The 13,503-nt window shown below is 44.3% G+C and overlaps 1 protein-coding gene across 1 annotated transcript in view; it reads left to right on the top strand.

Moving 5' to 3' along the window:
• MTHFD1L (methylenetetrahydrofolate dehydrogenase (NADP+ dependent) 1 like) overlaps positions 1-13,503 on the top strand; it is a 185,045-nt gene that overhangs the window by 104,536 nt on the left and 67,006 nt on the right. Inside the window, exons 21-24 of the mRNA XM_047102623.1 lie at positions 2,744-2,883; positions 9,966-10,007; positions 10,817-10,917; positions 11,471-11,648. Of these exons, the coding sequence (XP_046958579.1) occupies positions 2,744-2,883; positions 9,966-10,007; positions 10,817-10,917; positions 11,471-11,648 (461 nt within the window). The remainder of the gene's footprint in view (positions 1-2,743; positions 2,884-9,965; positions 10,008-10,816; positions 10,918-11,470; positions 11,649-13,503) is intronic.

Here is a 13,503-nt window from a genome sequence, read left to right as displayed (position 1 = left end):
GATCACACCGGAGAACAGGTCGCGTTGGGTGAGGTAACGGACTTCTATGGTCGTCGTGGATCATTCCCCTTTGTCTTGACAGGATGATTTCTGCTCTTGCTTTCTCCTTTACCTGTGAACCCCTTCACTCCCCTCTCCCTCTCCTTCCCCCACCCCCAGCTCCTTATTTCTCTGCCTGGAGAAATCGTCTTGTCCCCGAAAGCCTGATTCCATGGACACCATTTCCCAAACCCGCCACACAACTTCCATCCTTCCCCATGCATCGGGTCCCCCTTCTCTCCTGTTCAATAGTGGGGAGTCTCTCCACCCAGGTCCCTGGAGGGCTGGACCAGGGTTGGGGGACCCTATTCCTGGGCCACTACCCGGAGCATAATGCCTGGACATAGCAGGAATCCGACAGATGCTTAAGAATTGAATATGACTTCTAGCAAGTGGGAGAATTGGGCTCTTGGTGATAATGAAGAGACCATTTTTGTGAGCCCCCACCGTGCCCCGAAAAGCAGTCACTGAGTACTTTGCATTGCCATCTCACTTGATCCCCCCAACAGGTCAAATGAAGACATTGAGACTCCAATCGGTTAACTCACTGACCAGCGTTCATTTTTTGACGGTCACTGTGTAATTGACAGCTCATATGCACAGTTGGGAGGGATTCTGGATACGGTCTGTCTGGTCCAACAGTAGTATGGTCATCTTTCCCCTCCTGGGAGCCCACTCTGTCATGACCTCTGACAAAATGAACTGAACATCCCTCTTGTGGAGTCCTCTGTGCCACTCCCATGCTACCATCACCACGGGTTTCACCCGGGATACCACTGAGATTGGGACTGTTACTGTCCGCGACCTCCTCTGTTTAGACCCCCACTAATCAGATCACTAGAATTGCCCCGAACAGTGTGTAAAGAGGAATGCCTTTCACTTCTTTAACTTGTTCTGCTACATCGCTTATTCAAAGAAAACACAATAAGGGAAAAACTGACTTTCTAGCTACGTTCACTCCAAATTGAATATTTTTAAAGAAATATTTTTCAATTTGTCAAAAGCATATCAACAGTCATAAAAATTTTTTATATCCCCTGGCACCGTGCTCTCAACCCTTGGGAATTTCTTCCAAGAATATAATGTGAAAGAGGTTAAATCTCATATGCACAGATATTTTCCATCATTATTTATATTGGAAGCAACCCACATGTCTAATAACAGGGGGAACAGTTTTGTAAATCTTCATACATCAACCTAACAAAATTAAAAGCTGCCACGTAGGATCATAAATCCTGAACGTTTGTAGTACTGCGAGAAACGTCTGAACATTTTAAAGGAGCAAACTACAAAAGTCTCCTTATTCTATAAAATCTATACAGGAATATGAAGCACTTAAAGGAAGCCACAAAGAATTAGAACGATGGGTTGATGTCTTTAGCATTTGAAATTCTATGTGACACGTCACGATTTTTTTTCCTTGATTCTTGTTAAAACGTGTGCGTTTAGTGAATGCTCGAGACAGAGATCTTCAGTGATGCACATTTCAAATGGTGTGATTGTATCTTGGTAAGTTTGTTTTCCTGCCGGTTCCTATCTCTGCCATAAATGACGGCCTTGCTTGTACTGTCAATATGTCGTGTATAATTCGTACATTGATATTATTCTTTTCCTAGTGTGTGCTTCTCAAATCTTCATGGGCATTCATCTCACCTGGGGATCTTGGTAAAATGCTTATCGTGATTCACTAGGTGTGGGATTCTGTGTGTCTGATAAGCCCCTGGTGGTGCGGGTGCCCTTGCCCGTCGTACAGCTGTCCTTTGCGTGTGGAAACGATGCTGTGTGCCGTTGACCGCTCGGCAGTCAGGAGTATCACCTGGGAAAGCAGTGTCAGGCACTCTCCCAGCTACCTCCGCGGTAACTTTTCTAGCAATTTGGGGGCTGAGGGGTGTCCCCTGGGGTTATGGACTAAAGATGCTATTTTATCAAGCCTGATGATTCATCTTCTTAACCCGCTCTGCTAACTTGAATTTCATCAAGCAACAAAAATGACACAACAAACATGAAACAATGGTGGTACTAAATAAGGGATTCTATGCGTGTTATAAAAAGTAAGAAAGGGGGACGCCTGGGTAACTCAGCTGGTTAAGCGTCCGATTTGGACTCAGGTCATGATCTCATGGTTTGTGGGTTTCAGCCCTGCGTCGGGCTCTGTGCTGACGGGTCAGAGCCTAGAGCCTTCTTTGGACTCTGCTGTTTCCCTCTCTCTCTCTCTCTCTCTCTCTCTCTCTCTCTGCCCCTCCCACACTCATACTCTGCCCCTCTCTCAAAAATAAACATTAAAAAAAATTTTGTTTTAAAAAGCAAGAAAGGATCTTCTAATGCTAATCATGCTAGCAATGTCCCTTGATACAATTTGGAACCCGATTAAAAAGCTGGCAATCCCATCTGTGGTCAGAAACACGTTGCCGTGAGTGTGCATAGTGGAAAAAGACTTTTGGCCCTGGCGGTGAATCCTTAAGGCACCGCGGTATAAAGCTGAGTAGAGAGCCGTCTCTTTAGAGAAGGTAGGGAAGGGGGGAACGTCTTCTGTGACAATGGGAAAATCAGCCTACCGCTGCGTATGAACAAGAAACAATGCCGCTGGACGTGTTGGGGTTTAAACTGTCCTTTGAGCCTGAGTCACAGCCAACAATTGCTGAAAACTAAAACCTGCTCTTGTTGTGAGACAATGATAGCAAGTCTCCACCTTGATTCTCCACAGTAACTGAAGCCGGCTTTGGTGCTGATATTGGAATGGAGAAATTTTTCAACATCAAGTGTCGAGCGTCCGGCTTGGTGCCCAACGTGGTGGTGTTGGTGGCCACCGTGCGGGCTCTGAAGATGCACGGAGGCGGCCCGAGCGTAAGTCCCCAACTTCCTTCGTAGTGAAACGCATTCCAGAACGAAGATGAGGCTGACTCTCGCGTCTGAAACCTTCAAACCTGCTTCATAACCGCCGTTTCCTTAAACGGCAAATCACCGTTATGGGGCCCTGATCGTTTCGTAAGTTCAAGTAAAGGATCATGCTCCCAAAGACGTTGCTGAGCCGTAGTTTGGGAAGGAGTATAATGTAACCGCTTTTTGGTCCTGAGATTTATATCTGAAACTCAGGTCAACATTTTATAACCCCAGGGTGTAATGAGACGATACAGGCTCTTGTTCTGAGCAGGGAACATAAGGATGAGGAATAATTGCTTTTGCGGGTGGTTTTTCAGTGTTCGTGCAGATAGTTTTTTGGTTCACTGATGCAGGGTCTCATCAGATTTCATCTGGAACTGTTTTCCTTCTGTTTCTGTTTATTCTGATTTCACTTTACCGCTCTGTTACGGCACTGGATTATTTCTGTTTGGAAAACACACCCTGTTTCCACATTTTCACAGACTTTTGACATTAACCTATCTTATATGCAGAATTCACACACAAAAGAAAATTTTTTCTTTTCTGTAGTAAAGACATAATGTTTTTCTTTTTTTCATGTTTAAGTTTTTTTTTTTTTTTTTCAAAGGGAGAATAGGAAATGTTATCCTGAGTAATTATCTTTGAAGTAAAATAAGTCAGGGTGTCTTCATCATTTATACTGCGGTTATATCAGACAAAGTACCAAATCTGATTTCTTAATCGGTAATCCCGTGTATACAGAGGTCACGTAATCATTATTATGTGGCAAGAACGAATGACAGGTTTGCCATCGTGAAACGCATCTGTGATGTGCATCGTGTAACCATTTTAGCAAGTCTTTGTCCTAGGAGAGGCTGACGTTATCTATCTGCAGAGAGCCAGATCTGAAGCCTGAGTCTTAGATCCAAACTGCCTTCTCTGTCCACCAGGCAGAGCTGAACATTAATGAAGGGTAAACAGGAATCCCAAATCCACTGGTAACACCAAACACTTACGTAGTCCATTTTAGCCCAAAGCTCCGTCATTAATTCAAATGCGAGATGGGCACGACACGCGTCGTTAAGCAGTAGATCCTAAGGAATTCTCATTTGGCTCAAAACACCATTTATCACTACAGTGACTCCTTCACTTTAGATTCTGAATCTGTATACCAATTTCCGTTTTCAAAAAACAACTTCTACCTCCTATAATATACATTTGAAATTCTCCCTCCCTGTTTTGCACCCTGGACATCGTAAAATCGAAGGGCTTTAAGACTGGAAAGGGCTTCAGGACTGTCTAAGTCTGGTTCAGTGTTTGTAAAGATGAAGTTACTGAGGTACCAGAAGGATTCAGTGATTTGCTTGGTATCATCCTTCTAGTTAGGGGACTGATCAGACTCAAGGTCTCTTGAGTTTTAGTCTAGGGTTTTTCCACACTCTCGTATCTGTCCTGTAAAAATTGTGTACGCGATGTATCATCCTCTTTTAGTTCATCTTAATGTATGTGCTTGTTTTACGGTGGTGGCATTGTCCTCTAACCTTAATCTTTTTGTACCTCTTCTGCTCCCATCACGGCTCCATGCCAGTGAGGGTAACAGGGCTCAAGCCTGGTAGGCACAGATCCGGGTGGATGATGATTAAAGAAAAGGCTCGGGAAGCCGGGCGAAGCTTCATATCCCCCTCCTGAGGCTCCAGAAGAGCCTTCTGCATCATGTTGTTTTGTGAACGTCTGTATATGCATCTCCCTGCTCAACTGTGAATCCCTTGAGATTAGGGACTATGTCTTACTAATTTGCGTATCCCTAATGCCTGGCATAATCTGCATCCAGGAAATGTTTTCAACAACTGAATAATACATGAGCTTTCATTTCCTTAATCCTATACTCTCTATTATCCATGTCAGTGCCTTTCCTTCTTATTTGAAACAACTCTGTGCTAATGTTTTTGAGCCATTATAATTTCTACTTCCTTTGGATATCATTATACAAATAACCATGGCGGCCTCTTATGTTTATTCAGCTTGTTTTTTTTCCATAATTTGTGCAGTGGAAAATCCTGTGACCCTCGAACTTGCCCATTTTAGCCCCAATTATTTAAAATTCATATCCTGTCTTCCAAAGTGCTGACCATTCCGATGCAACTCACTGTATAGTATTTTTAGTATAATGTTTTTATGCTTACGGACCTAGATATCCCTTTGCAATGAATTCTTTAAACATATTGTATTAAGAAGTAATACAATGTGTATTTACATAAAGAGAGATTGATTATAAGGAACTGGCTCACACATCTATGGAGGCTGGCAAGTTCGAAATCTACATGGTGGTTCAACAGGCTGCAGACTCAGGAGGGCCGGTGTCGCAGGTCCAGACGTATTCTGAAGGCGGTCTGCTGGAGAATTTTTCTGCCACAGAATCTTTTTGCTCTATTAGGGCCTTTAGCTGATGGGATACAGCCTACCCACATGGCACGGCGCCTTGTTGGGGGTTCGGGGGAATCTGCTTTACTCAGAGTCCAAAACACCCCACAGGAACACTCGGGATAATGTTCGACCAAGTATCTGAACACCCTGTGCCTCAAGCTGACGCCTGAAATGAACCAACACGCCCGTTGCTACTGATTTTCATATACGGTGCAATCAGCAGATCTAATTTCCCTTTTTTTTTTATATATGAATAACCAGTTGGCCTAGTACTGTTTATTTAAACAGTCCCTCCTTTCTTATCACTCAAGCCTACTTTGTGATAAATTGGTTCTCCATACAGGTGTAGGTCTTTTTCTGGGATGTCTCCTCCGTTCTGCTGGTCTATTTACATATAATTGTGCCTGTGCTGCACAGATAGCCATTGTGGCAAACTCCTCCAGGTTGTTCTATCTCTTCGTGCATACCTGGCCTGGGATCGGTCCTTTTCACTTCCAGATGTATTTTAGAATTAGCTCATAAAGTTGCATCAAGAATCTTTTTAGGATTTTCATTAGAATAGCATCAATTATATCAGGAGATTAGCGATATCTGACAAGTTCCCATCCAAGCTACTTCTATTGGTTTAGGTCTTTTTAAGTGTCTTTTAATAACAACTTACAGTTTCTTCCACAAAGGGCTTCTCTTTCTTTTTGTGCATTTGTTAGTGTGTACTTTATATTTTCGTTTAACACACCCCTCCCAGATTCTTTTATATTGCTTTTACATCCAGTGCCCTTTCTAAATCCTCTTTTTTTTAAAGTAAGGTACAATGGACATGTAACCGTATATTCATTATAGGCGTAAAACAGAACGATTGGACGTGTGCATGCGTCACAAAAGGATCACAAGTCTAGTTAACAGCTGTCGCCATGCACAGGTACAAAAAGTTTCTTGCACAGAGGGCTTTTAAGCTCCAGCCACTTTCAAGCATGCAATACAGTATTCTTAACCGTGGTCACCATGCTGTCCAGCCGTCTCTGTGACTTTAAAATTGTCTTACTAGTTGGCCTTGTTTACCTGTAGATGCTTTAGAGTTCTGTGTGGGCACGCATAACTGAAAATAATGACAGTTCTGTTTCTTCCTTTCTAATCTTTATCCTTTTTTTCTTATCACACTAAGCCGGTCTTTGTGGTTGCAACGCAGTATTAAATAGGAGTGGCATCCTTTTCTTATTCCTCATCTGAAATAGAACACGTTTAATACGTCATCATTAACTGTGATTTTTCTATAGATTGGTAGTATATTATTCTTATCAAACTAAGGAAATTGACTTCTGTTCCTAGTTCGCCAAGTTTTTATTCTAAAGAAATGTTCAATAATTCTCTTCGCCCTTTGAGGTGATATGGCTTTCCTCTTTGATCTATTAATATTACAAATTATATTGCTTCACTTTCAAACATGAAGTGAACCTACTTTCCTAGAATAAATCTAACTTCAGAATATATTATCTTTCTCATGAACAACTGAATTTTGTGTATCGGTTTCCCAATATTTTAAGTAGGATCTTTGCATCCATATTTTTGAGTGAGATGTCAGCCATGTAAACTAAATTGAGTAGGATTCCTTCTGTTTTATGTACTCTATAAGGGATCCTATAACATTAGAATAATCTGTTTATACAAAGATGGCAAGAATTCACCGGTAACAATGTACAGGCTTGTGGCTTATCGGTGAGGGGTAGATTTTTAACTACAGATTTAATTTTTTAAATGACTACAACATCTTAGACTTCTCTTAAGGGAGTTCTAGTAAACATTATACGTGTGTGAATTCCCCTCTGTTTTCAAGTGTGTTGGTATAAAGTTGGTCATGGTATATTATTAATTCTGTCTCCAGCTGTGTAGTTATAATATATTTTCATTCCTTTTTTTTTTAAATGTCCTACCAGAGTGCCATCAATTTTGTTAGTCTTTTGTTTTGTTAATCCTCTGTACTTTTTTTTTTATTTTTTTTTTTCAACGTTTATTTTTGGGACAGAGAGACAGAGCATGAACAGGGGAGGGGCAGAGAGAGAGGGAGACACAGAATCGGAAACAGGCTCCAGGCTCCGAGCCATCAGCCCAGAGCCCGACGCGGGGCTCGAACTCACGGACCGTGAGATCGTGACCTGGCTGAAGTCGGACGCTTAACCAACTGCGCCACCCAGGCGCCCCGTACTTTTTTTTTTAATTTTTCTTCAATGTTTATTTTTGAGAGAGAGAAAGAGTGTGTGTGTGTGTGTGTGTGTGTGTGTGTGTGTGTGTGTGTATGAGTGGGGGGGAGAGAGAGAGAGGGAAACACAGAATCTGAGGCAAACTCCAGGCTCTGAGCTGACAGCACAGAGCCCGACGCAGGGCTGAAACCCACGGTCTGTGAGATCATGACCTGAGCCAAAGTTGGACGCTTAACTGACTTAGCCACCCAGGCGCTCCTATCCTCTCTACTTTTTGACACGTGTGTACATCCCATTCTTCCTGTGCTTAATAATTGATTCCACAGAACTTTTTATGTCTGGAGGCTCAACAATACTTCACATTCTTTTTTTTAATCTAGGATTTTAGTTGTTCCCATTGAAAGATTCCCTCCGTGTTTTATTCTGTGCTACTGCTGGAAAACCCATCTGAAAATCCTTATTAGGTCCCCACACACCAACAGAAAACAATCTGTCACAGAGGTAACTTGTTTTCAAAGGACTTTTAATATTCTCAAGGCGTCTTCCATGAGAGGGGAGTAAGTCATCCGCCCTCAGTGAACCAAAATACGTTCTAGAAGCAGGCTCCAGGCAGAAACAATGTGGAAAGGTACTAAAGTGGGTTTTCAGGGGCGCCTGGGTGGCGCAGTCGGTAAAGCGTCCGACTTCAGCCAGGTCACGATCTCGCGGTCCGTGAGTTCGAGCCCCGCGTCAGGCTCTGGGCTGATGGCTCGGAGCCTGGAGCCTGTTTCCAATTCTGTGTCTCCCTCTCTCTCTGCCCCTCCCCCGTTCATGCTCTGTCTCTCTCTGTCCCAAAAATAAATAAAAAACGTTGAAAAAAAAATTTAAAAAAAAAAAAATAATAAAGTGGGTTTTCAGAACCCTGTTGTATTCAAGTCCCCGTTCTACCTCTTGCTTACTATGTAATCTTGGGCAAGACACCTTGGCTTCTCTTAACTTCAGTTTCCTCGTCTTTAACCTGCCCTGGCCACCCTATATGTTGTCGTGAGAAACTAGGCCAAAAGAAAAAAAAGAGAGAGAGAGAAAAGTGATGGCAATCACTTCAACATTATTTAGAATTTATTGGGAAAGATGGTACACTTTGTATAAGTCAGGTTTCACTCAAATTATAAGTTCCATTTTATGCTAGGATAATGGGCACCAGTAAGAAAGTTCTCACTATTGGCTCAAATTAGAATCAGCTGAGAGGCACCTGTGTGGCTCAGTCGGTTAAGCATCTGACTCTTGATTTGAGCTCAGGTCATGATCTCGCAGTTTGTGAGTTTGAGCCCCGAATCGGGCTCTGTGCTGACGGTGCAGAGCCTGCTTGGGATTTTCTCTCTCTCTCTGCCTCTCTCAGCCCCTTCCCTCCTTGCCATCTCTCTCTGTCTCTCTCACTCTCTCTCTCTCTCTGAAAATAAATAAACTTTAAAAAAGAATCAGCTAAGGACTTTTTATTTTTATTTATTTACTTTTAATATGTTTTTTTATTGAGAGAGAGAATGAGTGGGGGAGGGGCAGAGAGCAAGGAAGAGAAAATCCCAAGTGGGGGGTGGGCCTCAATCTGACTCATAAGACCATGACCTGAGCCAAAATCAGGAGTCGGCCGCTTAACCAACTGAGCCACCCAAGCACCCCCAGCTGAGGAATTTTTAAATATTACTGATTCTGGGTCCCACTCCCAGATACCCTGGTTTGATTAGTGTGGTTGAAGCCCAAGCATCAGTGTGCTTTTAAATGCACCTTTCCAAAACAGGGACCATGATTTGTTTCTCTTTTGAATCTCTACCAAAGTAAGCTTTTGGTTTTTTTTTTAACAAAAAAAGGGACAGTATAAAGTGGTCAGATTCCCAGTGACAATAAATAAACTTTCCTCACTTCAGTGTTTAGTGCAATGCCAATTAACGGCCTCTTATTTAAAAGAAGATAAGAAAAACAAGCCCCCGGATTTGTAAATACAATGGCAAGTTGTTCGTTTCCAAGCCACTTACCCTTTTTAAATACGCTCAAGGTTTTTCAATATATTTGGGTTTTTCAAATGTGCCCGGCCTGCTGGGCACCGTAGAGTAAAAGGCATTTGCTCTAACCTAAGAATTCCCTGCTGCTTTAACCATACCCTTTTGGATATATTTGGATTCAACGGAAGTGGGTACAGGAGACGGCAAAGAAGTAGGCTTTCTTGTCTACCCGGTGGTAACCGTGTGCCCAGGATTGAGGTGGGTGCTGTGTGCAGGCCAGAGGGATGGTGGGAGAAGGGAGGTCCTTAAGCGCCTACAGGAACCAGTGCTGCAATCCAGTATGGCTTATTCAGATGCATTTTCCATAAAGCTACTAGAAATTCAACGTATGCGGCTACTCTTAAATGCAACAAGTATCAACACTAAGCATTTCAGTGGATTTTTTCTTAATTTTTGCCTTTTCTTGTCTCAGGTAACTGCTGGTGTCCCGCTTAAGAAAGAATATACAGAGGAGGTAAGAGCAGGTGTTTTGAAGGCTTATGTGAAGAACCATTCAAACCCATGGGCCAGCAGCTGAATCTCAATCAGTGAATGAGCCCTCCTCCACCAGTGGCCTCTTGGAAAACTGCTTTTCTAATAATCCGGGAGAAAATGGGTGGGGGCAAGGGATAAAATCCGTTGAGTTAACTCTTCATTCTTAAGATGTGATGGATGCAGGCTTCACGTATGCACTGTTCCCTACCCTCTGGGCAGCCATCATAGCCAGAGCTCAGTCTCCGGCACAGAGACAAATCTGAAGCTTATACCCATGTATTCTTTCGGTGCGGAAAAAACTGACTTGTGGAGCGTATGCATTTGGTTTTATCACTTGCTTGAGTTACTTGACTCTTGGGTAAATTAGACTTTGATTCACTGGCAGCAGTACCTCTTAGCTCCTACAGGTGGCACCAGGGATTCGAGCCGGCAACGGCCAGACAGCACTCCTCACCCTCCCGGGGCCTTGTGCCCTCTTGTCTACCAACCTGCAGAGTATGAATGCATTGCTTTTGCCCTGGCCACCAGTCAGCAGAAGAAATAGCCGCCCGGCTCCAGACCCAGATACGCCATTGGGCCCAGAATGATTTCAGAAATTATTGTGGAAATGAGCCTCCTCTTTCTGTAGCCACCTTTTCTTGGGGGAGAAACTGTTTTATGGTCTTATTTAATAGCTTCTAGGACAGTCAAGGGAGCAAGATGGGAGCGAAACCTGCCAGAGTGGACTCTCGCCAGTTTGGTTTGGCAGCTTTGGTGGGAGGCGTACATGGGGGTCTGGTCTTCTTCCAGAACATCCAGCTGGTGGCAGACGGCTGCTGTAACCTTCAGAAGCAGATTCAGATTGCTCAGCTCTTTGGGGTCCCCGTTGTCGTGGCTCTGAATGTCTTCAAGTAAGTGAAGTCCCCCCTGCTTTAAACGTGCTCGTCTTGCGGGCCACCCTGTGAACTCTGTTTGTGTCTTGAGGGGTGTTTGTGGTCTTTCTCTGCTTTGTCAAGAACTATCTAGAAATACTCTGCTCCTTCTGTTTGGTGGGCTTGGTTTGGGTTGGTTTCATTTTAACAGAAGTTTCTCAAATGTTTATAGGAAATGAAATCTATATAGTGAGTTAACATTTCCTTGGCTTCTTCTTTCTTTTTTTTTTTTTTTAAATTCCACCCAGCATTTCTGTCCGAAAGACCGTGGATGATCAAAGGGTTACGTTATGGAATTTTCTCAATAAAACCCTTAACAACTTGAAATATTTGAGTCCTGTTAGAGAGGTTTCTTTTTTTTTCCCCCAGCGCGTTTCTTTAAGTCTGATTTATTTAAACACAACGTAACCGCTTTTGATGTTTAAAATATATTCAGTGTTAGAGAGCAAAGTTCTGTATAAACGGTTAGTCTTTCTTTAAAAACATCCCTAAATGAATACAGATGCAAAACCACAAACGTTTTCATCACCAGGACCGACACCCGCGCGGAGATTGACTTGGTGTGTGAGCTGGCGAAGCGGGCCGGCGCCTTTGATGCGGTCCCCTGCTATCACTGGTCGGTCGGCGGGAAAGGGTCGGTAGACCTGGCTCGGGCTGTGAGGGAAGCTGCAGGTCAAGGAAGCCGGTTCCGATTCCTCTACGACCTCCAGGTAAGCTCGGCGAAGGTGCCACCTCTGGCACCTCCACTGTGGGTCAGGCTGGTGCTTTGGGCAACAGGGTTCGACACCGAACACGTTCAGGGCTGGCTCTCCTGAGCAATTTCTTTTTTTTTTTAATCTTTATTTTTGAGAGAGAGAGAGAGAGAGACTGGAAGAGGGGCAGAGAGAGAGGGAGACACAGAATCCGAAGCAGGCTTCAGGCTCCGAGCTGTCAGCACAGAGCCCACCGCAGAATTCGAACTCACGAACCGCGAGATCATGACCTGAGCCGAAGTCGGATGCTTAACCGGCTGAGCCGCCCAGGCGCCCCTCTCCTGAGCAACTTCTGAAGGCTTGTGAAATCGTGTATTTTCCTCATCCATTTCTGCGATCGCTCTCGTCCCTCATTGTGGTTTCCTGGAGCCACGTGTGCGCTGGCAGATGAAAATATTTTTAGTTGTTGGATAATGCACATAACATTTACTATCTCTTAGCCTGTTGGTGTGTACCGTTCAGTGGTGTTGAGTACACGCACATTGCTGTGCAAACACCATCCGTCTCCAGGGCTCTTTTCACCTTGCAGCACGTAAACTCTGCACCCATTAAACCCCAGCTCCCCATTGCCGCACCCCCTCTACCCCTGCTAACCACCCTCCTACTTTCTATCTCTGGGTCTGACCGGTCTGCATATCTTTCATATGAAACCATCCAGGTCTTGTCTTTTTCGTGACGGGCTTATTCACCGTCTCCGTCCTTTCAGGCTTCTGGAAGGACTGCCACAGACTGGGTGGCTGATGAACAACACAAGTTTATTGCTGGGACGTCCAAGATCAAGGCTCGGGCCGGTGTCCGGTGAGGGCCAGCTTCCTGTGTCATACACGGCCGTCTTCTCCCCGTATCCTCACGTAGTGGAAGAGAAGTGGGATCTCTCTGGAGTCTGTTTTATGAGGGCTCCAGTCTCGTGACCTCATTGCCCCCAAAACCCCACTTCCTAATTCCATCAACATAGTCAACCCCAGTGTCCCCGTGTCCTAACGCTTATCACTTTGGGGATTAGACTTCATATGAATGGTGGGGGGTGGGGAGGATGCAGACATTTGGTTGGTATCGTTTGCTCAGAATAACATCAGGATTCGTCCATGTTCCCACACCCGTCACATGTCAGGATTTCCTTCCTTCCATCGCATGTTGTACATGTCGCATTTAGTCCATTCATTCGTCTGTCGGTGGCCATTCTCTCCAGTTGCACTTCTTAGCTCTTATAAACCATGCTGCTATGAATATGTGTATAAAAATAATCTCTTTAAGACTCTGCTTTCAATGCTTTGGGGTATACACCCAGTGGTGGAGTTGCCGGATTGTCTCATATATTTTTTTTTTTAATTTTTTTTTTTTCTTCAACGTTTTTATTTATTTTTGGGACAGAGAGAGACAGAGCATGAACGGGGGAGGCGCAGAGAGAGAGGGAGACACAGAATCGGAAGCAGGCTCCAGGCTCCGAGCCATCAGCCCAGAGCCCGACGCGGGGCTCGAACTCCCGGACCGCGAGATCGTGACCTGGCTGAAGTCGGACGCTCAACCGACTGCGCCACCCAGGCGCCCCTGTCTCATATATTTTTAAGCAGCTGGATAATTAGCCTTCAGCCAGAAAATCTGAACTTCCTGGGATCTCACTCTTCTCAGTTCATCTCGGCACCCATCTGCACATCCCTATCCTGGACGTTGTGGCTTCGGCTCCGGCTATTGATCTGTCCTGGTTGGTAGCCCAGGGTTGCCAGAGTTCTCCCATTCCTTCAGTCCCTCGCTCGCTCTGTCGATCCCTCAGGCATCACAAGCAGTAACATCTCTGTCCGGTTCAGATGCACAA

Source organism: Lynx rufus, unplaced genomic scaffold (assembly GCF_022079265.1).
Source record: "Lynx rufus isolate CCGP_SWC_20201006 ecotype Redwood Valley unplaced genomic scaffold, mLynRuf1.p SCAF_6, whole genome shotgun sequence".
Lineage (NCBI taxonomy): Eukaryota > Metazoa > Chordata > Mammalia > Carnivora > Felidae > Lynx > Lynx rufus.
Note: the sequence above shows the minus strand (reverse complement) of the source record. Positions and strands in the feature narration are given on the sequence as shown.